General features: G+C 46.3%; 1 protein-coding gene across 1 annotated transcript; it reads left to right on the top strand.

Annotated features, from left to right (window-relative positions):
• The first annotated feature begins 10,211 nt into the window (after window positions 1–10,211).
• Window positions 10,212–10,808, top strand: LOC137825114 (uncharacterized). The gene has a single exon (XM_068630788.1). The coding sequence runs from the start codon at window positions 10,212–10,214 to the stop codon at window positions 10,806–10,808; it is 597 nt and encodes a 198-aa protein (XP_068486889.1).
• The last annotated feature ends 1,890 nt before the right edge of the window (window positions 10,809–12,698 follow it).

Raw genomic sequence — 12,698 nt, 5'->3', positions numbered from 1 at the left:
TTTTTCCTGATTAGCCTAACTCAATTAATATGGTGAGAAGTACATGCAACGCGTAATAAATAATAATAATGAAACTATATTTTATATTGGTTCACTCTAAACTTGAACTACATTCAATTACAAACTACAAAAAAGGTTCCACTAATTTTTAAAGATTATAAGTATTATAATGGTCAATTGTTATTTTACTCCTGGTTATCTAAGTACCCAACACATCTCTAGGCTAAGGGTAGAAAACTTCTCTATGTTGTCTGGTAATCTTCCCCTAATATTAAGTATAAGTAAACAATATCTCGGTAGGCCAAGTACATAAAGTCTTTTTAAGATGAACAACAAAAATAGCTTAGGAGTACAACAATTATTGCAACATAATTGAAGAGCCTCCAAAATTATCAATTAATTTATATCCAAATGTTTGTCATAAATCAATTGGAAAATAAATTCATATTTGGATTATAATGTTGCTAAGTTGTATAGTCAATTTCAAAATTTATTTAATTCTCTTACGGGTAATAAATTTATTTAACAAACATACAATAAGTTGCTAATAATATTTAATATACTAATATTCATTTTTATGGAGTATTATTATAGATGAATAAATAAGTATTTTTCATTAAATAATACAAGTAGTTAATAATCAACAAGGTTACATGTATTTTTATACGGTTATAGGGCACCAACAAAACATTTATATGAAAATTTCTAACTTCTGATTCCTATCTAAGTGTCAAATTATACAAACAATTACATCTTTATTATATACTAAAAATTGTATTAAGTGGAATTACATCTTTATTAATTTTTACATCATAATACCTTTTAATCCTTTTAGTTTTGAGTGAATTTCTCACTTAATCTAATCATGGATTTGTGTGTTATAGTGCCAGGTAGATTCAAATTCATTTTTTTTTTTGTTATTTGTAAGTACAACATCACATTCAAAAGTTAAGATTTTTGTCTCCAAAATTAAATAAGTTTATTTATAACATTCACCAAGATAATGTGAACTTATGGAGATTCTAAAATTTTAGTTGGTGTTCTTGTCGGTTGATCAGGTCGTCGGTTGACTCTTGAAGCAGGTCGTGACTCTGTCTGCCTTTACTGGATTTGCTCTTTCTCTGGGATGTTGGAACGCAGCTCCGTTTGAAACAAAGGGGGACCTACCTATTGATTGCATTATGACGATCAAGTTAGTACTGGACTAAGAAACAATGAGTAAGTAGATAGATAGTTTCAATCTTAGAAACAATGAACCTTTACTAGGGATCTCAAGTCCCTTTTATAGACTGTTTAGGTTACCTCATTGTAACAACCCTTCTCTCATGAGAACCTTATCTCAAGTGAAAGTAGGTATAATGGGAAGACATTATGTTACGTTGTTACACAATCTTAGTGTAACAACGTAACATAATCTTCTTCCATGGAGTACATAATCTTAACAGCATGGTCGACAAGGTACCAACTCATGTACCAGCATCATGGGGTCCATCTGTCATTGTAGGCGCTCTAACCTTTATGTATCATGCATGCAGCTTACTCCTGGAATCCTAACGCTCTCAGGCCTAGGCGTCTCTAGTGGGTATTTCCTTGTGCTAGACCCAAATGTACTATACACACCACATGCACTTTCGCTGATCAGGTCTTTCATATATACAGGTTTCAACACACGAATCTTTGGGGACTCACTTACGTGGCCCACTATCTCGACCAGATCACTGAGTTGACCTGCTTCACACAGGTGTTGATGTCCGATCTCCCGAGCACCTAGCCCAACGCTCTGGTCCCGAGCTGGAACTTGTTCCAGTGAAGAGGCTAACTACTCGCTTGTGACAACCTACGTGTCTTTTGAGTGACGCGACGTGCACAATGCCTTGAGGTAATGTTTCACCATACACCCTCACCAGCGTACATGTGGCCACATCAACGGTTGGAAAGCGTTGCCGCTTGCGCTTCCCCTTATACGTTAACCCTTCAATTTTACGCTTTCTTCACTATTTCATTCCACTTTCGCAATTTCTTTCACACACTCTGCTTTGAACTCCCTGTTTTGTCCTCTCCAAACGAGTCTCCTCGCCTCCCTTCGCTAATCATCTCAAGGTACAGTTTTATCTTGTGACTTCCTTTGGTATACTATTTTGATGCTTTTAATCTGTTTATAATTGTGTTGGGACTGTTTATATTTCTCGCAATGATCGTTGTTCTTTGTTTTTCTGCTTGTTTGCTTCGTTCTTCTAAAACGCATGCATTTCTTCTTTTAAGTATTGCATTTGTTTTTCTTCTTTATTTTTCCCCAGATTACAAAACCTTATACCCCTGGGCTTCTAGTGACCTTTTAGGGGAAACCTCCGATTTTACCACCCATGCGAGCATACTAATGTATAGGAATAGCAAGCCCCCAAAAAGCACTGCCTTTTTGGAAAAGAGCATTATCAGTTTGTGAAGGTTGTGCCTTGTAGGGAGGATGAGCCAGTTTATTGTGACGAGTTGTTGGACCTACAGGGCCCGTTCTACTTCATTTATTCCACCATTTTCAAAAAAATTCTCCTTCGCCTTCCCTTTCCCAATTTTGAGGGAGCCCTTCTTACCGAGATCAACGTCGCCCCTACCCAGCTCTACCCAAACAGTTGGGCATTTTTTCGGGCATTTTCTATTTTGTGCCACTACTTCGACCATCTGCCGTCAGTGGATGTACTCCTTTATTTCTTCAAAGCCAAAACCCAGGTCGGAAACTGTGGGTGAGTTTTAACGGGGTTGCTGGGAGAGTTTTGCTAACCCTCTTCCAGCAATCATACAAAGGCTTCAAGGGTAAGTTCTTCAAGATTCGTTGCAACGCTAATGATCAAAGCCTTTTGGATGAGTTCCCTTTGTATTGGACACAGACACGCAAACTCAAAAAATCCATATGCCTTGAAGACTTACCCCCACGAGAACGAGAAGTGTGTGACTTCCTCTCTAACCTCCAGGTAGTGTTTAGAACTACCAAACTGATAAAGCACGAGTACAACGCTACGTGCCTTAAGGCGTACATTGGTATCCCTCTTCCCTTTACTCCTGCTAGCGCTATCTTGCATGTGTGTGTTTGTTGATTTCTTCTTTGTTTCCTTTCTCATGCAGGCAGTATGTTGGACGCTCAGAAGAGGAAAAACCTTGCTGCTTTGGCCAAACAAAAAAAAACCGACCCAGCCCCTTCTACTAAGGACCAAAAGCTGAAGGTGGTGGCTGAAGTTGCCCCCTCAGAAGATAAAAAGACCAGCTCTGGACTCGTCTTCAAGAGGAAGCAAAAAGTTGATGAGGCATCTCCGTTCCTTATGACTCAGATGGCCGAGCTTCCCCCTACCGGGACTTTCCACCTAGCGCTTCCTCTCCTTGCGACATTGTCGTGCAAGAGGGCGGAGGGGAAAGTGCCTCAGAGGAAGACCAATTGATGGAAGAGGCCCCAACACCAACCCTTGGAAGAGGCCACCAAAATGCTACATTGAGGCAACCACTAGAGTCATAGTCAAAGATGGGTCAAAAGGACACTTTTTACATGCCATAAAACTCTAGTGTGGAATAGTTTTTTTACTTTCTTGTCAAAATTAGCATAGGAACTTTATTTGTAATTTTCTTAGAATTAATTTTGGCACCTAAAACACCAACCTAGGTAAACTTAGAGTTTCTAAAAACCTCTAAAATTACTTAGGCCGGTCTAGGAAGCCTATGGAGGGGGTGAGAATACTAACTAGACACACCCCTCCCCATGTGCTGATTTGGGTCCACTTTTGGGAGGGAATTCATTTGAATTTCCCTCCACTTTCTTTTGAATTTCCAGCCCTCTAAACACTATAAATTGAGGTGCCTGCCTCATGTATTTGGAAGATTATTTTGAGTATTGAAATGCTGCCTGTTCCCACCGGTTCACCAGGGTCGTCTTTATGCGTGGCTTGTCCTCACGAGCTAGGGCACCTTCGTTCTGCTCCGTCCGTGAGTACCTGAAAAGAAGTGAACAAAGGGGCGCCCTCGCGGCCGTTTGCACTCCAACGATCAAGTCAGCTAGCGAGAAACATCGAAGGTGACACACCTCCATTTCGGAGAACCGTGACTGAATGCTCTGAAGGTGGTCGAAAACACTGAGTAACTAATACCGTGTTGCCCTAATTGTCTGTACGTATAGTGGGTGCGCAGCGAAACAACTAGGGTTTTTCTATGTGTAAGACTGCGAGAATTAGGTCAAAACTCGGATCCCCTTTCAAATGTCCTAAGGCCCCGTTTTATACACCTCCTGCATTTAAAGCGCGTTGAAGCGCATTGAAAGCGTATAAAAATGTGCCTTGAAACATTTGATACGTAAACTAAATTAACGCGTACCTTAGCAAACTTTCACTGAAACATTGATGAACACGTGCTTATTGCCGCGTGTTCTTCTGACTTGATCGTTATTCTACGCAGAGGGCCCCACAGTGCCGTAACCCAACTTAGGGTTATTCCATTGTGTGAGTCCTCTTTCTTTGAAGTGCATCTGGCGCAGGGGGTGACTTTCTGGGTACCAACTCATGCGCCCCAGCTTTTAGTCACTCACCTTGGGATTGTATCTACCTTTCTCTCGTACCATACACATGGTTCTCCCCAGGACGTGGCCTTCTCATAGGTCGTATCTGTCCCAGGGTCTCCCAGCGGTGGCGTGGGTACTTCACGAGTCAGGTTACCCCCTACTGGTACTAGAACTTATGGCCTTGGAGCCACCTTTCTCTTCTCTTCATTGCTGTTCTGAGCTATCGGGGCCCAAGACTTCCTCACGGTGTTGCCCCCTCCATGGTCTTTCCCACCCATGGGTATCGGGGGTAACACCATCGATGTCTTAACTTGACTATTTCTTAACTTGGCGACGCCTTAGCCTGGCGACGCCTCAACTTGGCGACGCCTTCTCTTGGCGACGCCTCAAGCGGTCAATCCGTTGACTTCCTTCCTTGAACCCCTCGAGTGGTCCCACTATATCTTGACTTTGACTTTGACTTTGGTCAACGTCCGGGGACGGGACGGTACACAAGCCCCCCAGTCTTGAGCTGATACTTGTTCTCAGCGAAAAGACTAAGGCCTCACCCTATTTGTCCACGTGGCATTCTTGCTGACGTGACATTCCCTCGTGCAGTTGACGTGACACTTCCTGAGTGTCTGACGCGATGCTTTCTGCGCTTAAGATGTGACGCTTTAAGTTGCGTGTTGATCCTGCGACACGTGGCTCAATCCTACGGCTGGGGATGAGCGTTGTTAGCGCTTCTCAAGCTAACGTTATAACTTTCAAAAACGCGCGCTCGAGGCACTGTTTCATTCACTCCTTTCGCATTCTCTTCTACTGTTCATCCTCTCAGACTTTCTCTGCAACTCGCGATTCTTCTCCTTCGCAAAAGCTTAAACCTTTGCAACTCTCACCGCAAAAGGTATGGTTTTTCTGCGTTGATGACTCTTCCTCCTTACTGTATTGCTTTTATATCTGCCTGGGACTCTTTATATTTCTACATCTCTATGCTCTTCCCCTTTCCTCTGCTTTCTCGTTCTTCCCTTTTTTCTGGGTTTCTCGCGTGGGTAGGGTTTTTCTAGGGTTTCACTTCCTTTCTGTCTTAACCTCATTCGCTGAACCCTTCCTCTTCTTCATTTTTCAGCTCTTCTCATCAAACTATGGCACGCACAAAAACAACGCCTAATCCTCCTCCCCCAAGGGTTCACTACAAGGCCCTTTATTCATGGGCTCCTGACGAGCTCTTGAACGAATGCACCACCTTGACTACTGTTGAGGACGTAGAGAATCATCTGGGTGACTTGCGGTTGTATACCTTCAACACCTTCTGAAAGACCTATGATTCTCATATCCCCAAGAGGCTAAAGAAATTCAACAACAAGTTGAGGATTTATTAGCTAAGGGGTGGGTACAAGATAGCATGAGCCCATGTGCTATGCCTGTCATACTTGTCCCAAAAAAAGATAGGACATGGAGAATGTGTACGGATTGTCGCGCTATAAATAACATTACCATCAAATATAGGCATCCCATTCCTAGGTTAGATGACTTGTTGGATGAATTACATGGGTCTAAAATATTTTCCAAAATTGATCTTAAGAGTGGTTACAATCAAATTCGAATTAAACATGGTGATGAATGGAAAACCGCTTTTAAGACCAAATTTGGTTTATATGAGTGGTTGGTCATGCCTTTTGGCTTGAGTAATGCTCCTAGTACCTTCATGCGACTCATGCATCATGTATTAAGAGCATTCATTGGCAAGTTTGTTGTGGTTTACTTTGATGATATTCTTATATATAGCTTGTCTTTAGAAGATCATGACTCACATGTTAGACAAGTATTAGAAACTCTTAGGAAGGAGAAATTGTATGCTAATCATGCTAAATGTTTCTTTGCATTAGATCATATAGACTTCCTAGGGTTTGTGGTAAGTCATAAAGGGGAGCATGTAGATCAAACAAAAGTTGTAGCAATTCAACATTGGCCTACACCCACCAATGTCAATGACGTACGAAGTTTTCATGGACTTGTTAGTTTTTATAGGCGGTTTGTGAAAGACTTTAGTACAATTGCCGCACCTTTAACTGCCATAGTAAAGAAGGATGTGGTTTTTAAGTGGGGACAAGAGCAAGAAAACGCTTTTCAAACTTTGAAGGATAAATTAACTAAAGCCCCCATTCTAGCCCTTCCTAAATTTGCTAAGACATTTGAAATAGAATGTGATCCCTCTAATATAGGCATTGGGGTCTGATCCTGCCGACAACTCGAGCGTGGAGGAATCGCTTCGTAGCTCTCTCCCTACCCCGTCTACGCGACTGTGTTATCTGCAAAATCACCCTCAGAACCTTCTCTAGGATCTCCAAACGCGACTTGCAAAACACACAGACGACGCCTCTAGCGGCCGTTTGCACTCCGACGATCAAGTTAGATCACAGAACCACCAATAAGAAAAACTGTGTAGTAATGTCTTTAGAAAAAACCTTCGTTTTTATCTCCCTCTGATTCTCTTTTATGCCTCCTTCTGTATCTGCGCCTAACAGAATTCTGTTATGCCTCTCTGGCATGTGTCAAAACCCTGTTGCGCTTTTTTGTGGCAACGTACCTCCAGAATCAGTAAAACGTGAGTGTCTGCGCTTGTCTGTGCCTTCAACGGCACGGAGTGCACCTTTGTCTGGACCGCGCCCCTCTCAGATGATGACACGTGGAGGCATGCAACTAACCACACACGTGTCACTACTTGAAGGGCTCTAGCACTTCTCTCTGTGTGTCTAAGTTATTCCCTTGCGGAGTAACTTAGCGCATTCCTTTTATCTGGGTAAATCGCATACTCTCAGGAGAACGCCAGGTGCGGCTGGTCTAGGCACACTCACCAAGCATTGCTCTCTGCGCAAGCGATTTCCCCTTCACGATGCCATGCACGTAATGGGTTGAGGGAGTCGCCAATCACTGACCGGTTTGTTAGCTCCCTCAGGCCACTCTCATGCACTATTCTCCGAGATATGTTCATGCGAGGTCCGTGCGTAACACTCTCGCTGGGAACCTCAGCCCCAGCTTAACTACGTGTAACATGAGACCCCGATGACCATGCACTCGATGACTGATCGGTGCTCTCTTGCTTCTCGCGTTCTGCATCCAGGTTTTCATCTGGGAACTGATCTGTCGGTGACCGCTTGGTTACTGACCACCGATCACCGTTCTGGGTGATCTGTCCCCTGACTTCTCTGCCGACTGATCTATCAGTGGCCACTTGGCTACTGACCACCGATCACCTATTTGGATGACCTCCGATCACCGTTCTAGGTGATCTGCTCCCTGATCTCTCTGTCACCCGGTCCGCGTGTCACCCTACGAGTGGCCCACGTGATTATCTTCTGCTGACGTCATCAACTACCGATGACCGACCAGATCACAAGCCCCTCAGTCTCGAGCTGTGAACTCGTTCTCAGCGAAGAGACTAAGTGGTCGCGCCCTCGGTCCACGTGGCAAGTGGGGCCACATCACGTGCTGCCCTTTAACGTTACGTTACGACTACCTCCCTTAATCTCGCGACACGTGGGCGCATCAACGGTCAGCGTGGAGTGTCGCTAGCGCTTCCCTTCTTTTCAAATAGGCGCGCGCCTTTACTGTTTCTTCATCTTCTTCAATCAACTCCCGAACTCTCTGCGAATCCCCTCTTTGCGCTTCCACCTTTCTTCCAGCTTTCTACCTTCAGAACTTTCGCGATCATTCAAAGGTATGGTTTTTCTTCTTTCTTGGTCCATTCGGGTTCTTTTCATCGATTGCATTCGTCCCTTTCATCATCATGCATTCATCTTCTCCGTTTTTCCTCTTCTCGACCCACGCTAGGGTTTTCGCATTCTTCACTCCGCTCTCTGCTTTTCCCTCTTCCTCTTCCCACCTGGACCTTTCTTTCTCCTTCCCCTCCTCTGTTTTTCACCGAACTATTCATCATTCCCTCTCCTTCCATTCATTCTGACTTTTCACTTTTCCTCCACTGCAGCTATCTATCAATGGCTCGCTTGAAACAAACTGCTCGAATCATCGCCTCGTCTTCTGGTGCACAGCCTTCCGCAAGTGCTCCAGCTCCACCACCACCCGTTGCAACCTCCTACCACGACAACGCCAGGGTCTATGACTGGGCTCCCCTGGCGTTGCTCGCCGAAACCTCTACCTTATTGCCGCAGGGGCACCTAAAATCCCTCCTGAGCAGCGACCCGGATGAGCCCTCTTGCGCCATCGATCGGGAAAATGACTTCAACATCCGCGTCTGCATTCCTCCTCGAGGGAGGCCCATCTGCGCGGACGATAGGGCCACCAATGGAGTGCCCTTCACCTTCGTCTACTCCGCCATCTTCAAGAGGTTGAAGTTGCGCCTGCCGTTCACCTTTTTCGAGAAGGAGGTGATGATGGAGCTGAACGTCGCACCCTGCCAACTCCATCCAAATGCCTGGGCTTTCATCCGGGCATTTGAAATTCTCTGCAATTACTTCGGGCATAACGCCTCCGTGGATGTGTTCCTCTGCTTCTTCGAGGCGAAGAACCCTGGGGACAGGTCCTGGGTTAGTCTGAATGGGGTTGCTGGACGGGTGCTCTTGGGCCTGTATCAGCAATCCTTCAAAGATTGGAAAGGCAGGTTCTACATGATATCTGTCACCCTACAAAGTCCAACCTTGCTCGAGGGGTACCCCTCTACTGGGTTCCTGGGGTTGAGTTCAAGAAACCCTGGGATCTCGAAGCCATGGCCCCCTACGAGCGTGAGCTATGTGGGCTGTTCCTGGGGGCCAAGTACAACTCTGCTCTTCTCATCAAACATGAGTTTGATGTGTTGGTTTTGAAAAAATACATAGGTAGGCTCTCCTTCTTTCACCTCTTGGGATACTTGCACATTCCCATGCATGCTTGAATACATTTTGACTCACTTGCGTATCTATGCCATTTAACTCTTCTTTTTTTTCTTCGATGTAGATACGATGTCAGGGAAGGAAAGGAGGAAAGCTTTGCTGGAGCTTGCCAGACTCCAGGGGGCCAAAGGGACCGGCTCCTCTTCTTCCACCACCGATCCTATCGCAGCTCCTCCTCTCTCGGTCGCGCCAGCTGAAGGCCCCGAGCCAGGAAGGAAAAGAAGGAAGCTGGTGAAGGCCTTTCCTTCATCTGCTGCTGCTGCTCCTGCTCCTTCAACCGAAGAGGAGAGCTCTGGCTCTCCTCTCGTTCACCGCAAGAGGAAGCTTCCAGCGGTTGGGGGGGCCTCATCTCTTCATCCTGGGGAGATTGAGGTAGTGGAGGTAGAGGAAGGTTCACCCTCGCCCCCCTCTATTGACCTGCCCCAGTGCCAACGTGCTTTCCCTCTCCCCAACAATTGCCATCCCCAATTCCCCAATCGCCTTCTCCTCCCCCAGCAGGCCAACCACTTGGTCAATCCACTCCACCTGCTGGGGGCGATTCTGCTCGCTCGGGGGATCTCCCGGGACCTCTCGTGTTGCCACCACCACTGCCAACCTCCGCCGCTGCCGCTGAAGGTGGGGGGGCCAGCTCTCGACCAAGCGGCTCTGGAGCAACCAATGAGAACTTCAGCCGAGTCATTGCTCTGGTTCGACAGCTCATTCGCAGCCGGGAGCTCATCGAGTGGAACGGGGAGGAGGTGGACATGCACCTGGCGAAGCAGATAGTGCTTTCCCTGGAGTTTTCCACCCAGCACCGCAAGTAGCTAATCATGGAGAAAAGGATGAAAGAGCTTGAGCATGACAAGGAGTCACTGCAAAGTGACTTTGAGGCTGCCCAAGGATCCGTAGAGCTGATGAGGGGTATGGCGGAGAAGACCAGGGGAGAGTACCTAGCGCAGGTCCAAGAGACCATCAAGATTGAGATCTTGATGGGGCAAGCCATCAATGTCTTGGACTGCGAGGTGGTGGAGTTGCGGGGCAAGGTGACCCACCTGGAGGTCGAGACTTCCTCCCTACGCAAACTGAACTCACAACTGGCGGGGGATCTCGAGTCTGCCAGGGAAACGGCCACTACTGGGGAGAAGAAACTTGAGGAGGCGGTGAGCAAGCTGTCTGAGGCAAAGGGCCAATTGGAAGAAGCTGCTTCTTCCATTGCTTCCCTTACCACCGAGAAGAATGCTGCAGAGGCCTCCAAGCAAAAGCTCGAAGTGGAGAACGCTGACCTTATGGGTGTGGGCGCTGAAGCCCTTGCTGATGGGTTTGAGCTGGCACTCGAGCAGATCAAATGCGTTCTTCCGGATCTGGACCTCTCCCAGTTCAGCATCTATCACGAAGTGGTAGATGGAAAACTCATCCCTCCTCCTTGAGCTCTTTCTCTTTTTTGTAATTTTACACTTCTTCACAATTTGTTGCACTTGGAACTTGTACAAACTTTGTTGCGTAATATATACTAGTTTCAGCCACATATCTTTCTCTTCGCATTTTCTTAAGCTTTGTCTTTCTCTTTGCACACGACTAACTGTTAGCTAACTTAGGTTTAGCGCGATCTTGTACTCTTTGATCTTGGCCTCTACTTGATCACGACTAGCTACTCCCTTAGCTTTGTATTTAACGGTTCTTGTGCATAGCTTTGTACTGGACGACTGACTAGGCGTAGTCTGTCTGCCTCAGCTCGTTGTGTAAGAATTTGTTTGGAAAAGTTTCCTCCGACAAGGCAAGACTGATCAGTCGTCGTTCTTCAAGCAGCGTACCCACCATCAACTCATCAGTCATCGTTCTTCGGGCAGCGTACCCACCGACAACTCATCAGTCATCGTTCTTCATACTTCACTTTGCTTCTTTGTCGCTCTAGCGCTAAGTGCATAGAGGACATCGATCGTCAGAGGTGATACCTTGTTTGGCGAAACTTGCTCAACTGCGTGAACTCGGCAATACTTGAACTTGACCCTCCATGTACCGCTTTTAACTTGAGCAAGTTGTTTAACTTGATCTGCCAAGTGACATGTGTATTTCTAGGTCATCGCCTAAAACTTCGTTGGCCTGGTTCTGCACTGAAAACTTTCGAACTTGCCTCAATTTGCTTACGCAAAGAGGTCTTGTACTCTGTTCTGGCCTACACCCGCTCTAAGCGAGTGGAATTTATCTCAACTATTTAACTGACCTCAGCTTCGCTCGAGGGCGAGGAGGATTTGTCTGATATCTCAACCTGCCCAGGGGCTACCTCCTCTTCCCCTGGATGCACTGAAGACTTTTAAACTTGCCTCAATTCGCTTAAGCAAAGACGTCTTGTAATCTGTTCTTGCCTGAACTCACCCGAAGGCGAGAAGGACTTTCCCTGGTGCCTCAACTTGCCCAGGGTTACATCTCCTCTTCCCCTGGATGCACTGAGGACTTGCAAATTATTCTGGCCTGAACTCACTCGAGGGTGAGAAGGACTCTCTCTGGTGCCTCAACTTGCCCAGGGGTTACATCTCCTCTTCCCCTGGATGCACTGAGGACTTTTAATCTCATCTCGTACCGGGGCTAGCTATTCATACTTGAGGAGGGGGCGTCCCGAAGGAATCCCTTAACCCCTGCTCAAGGACTAGGCGCCCGGGTTTTAACTGTTATCTGGTACCAGGGCTAGCTATTCATACTTGAGGAGGGGGCGTCCCGAAGGAATCCCTTAACCCTTGCTCAAGGACTAGGCACCCGGATTTTAACTGTTATCTTGTTCTGAACTCTCGCCTATGCTCACTCTAGGCGAGTAGGACTTCTTAATCTGTTCTCGCCTGCACTTGCTCAAGGGCGAGGAGGACTTCTTCTCTGGCCTCAAAATGCACGAGAGCGCTAAGGGCTTTTTGCACTACTGGTACCTCCGATCGCCAAAAGACGATGAGGTCTCTAAAATTTTTAACTACTGCCACCGATCGCCGTAAAACGGCAGGGACTTTAAAACTTTAACTATTGCCACCGATCGCCGAAAAACGATGGGGACTTTGAAACTTTAACTTCCACCTCCGATTGCCAGGTGGCGATGAGGGTTTTTAAACTTTTGTGCTTGTGCCTCCAATCGCCAGATGGAGATGAGGACTTAGAAACTTTATGCTCACGCCTGCGATCGCCAGGTGGCGATGAGGACTTAAAAACTTTACTGGTGCCTCCAATCGCCAAGCAGCGATGAGGACTTGAAAACTTTTACTCGTTTTCCTCCGATCGCCAGGTGGCGATGAGGTCTTAAAACTTTACACTAGTGCCTCCGATCGCCGAGTGGCGAT

Source organism: Phaseolus vulgaris, chromosome 8 (assembly GCF_000499845.2).
Source record: "Phaseolus vulgaris cultivar G19833 chromosome 8, P. vulgaris v2.0, whole genome shotgun sequence".
NCBI lineage: Eukaryota > Viridiplantae > Streptophyta > Magnoliopsida > Fabales > Fabaceae > Phaseolus > Phaseolus vulgaris.
This window is presented reverse-complemented; position numbering and strand designations above follow the sequence as displayed.

Excerpts from the sequence above, each read along its gene's own strand:
- LOC137825114 (XM_068630788.1), top strand. The coding sequence starts at position 10,212 with ATGGAGAAAAGGATGAAAGAGCTTGAGCATGACAAGGAGTCACTGCAA.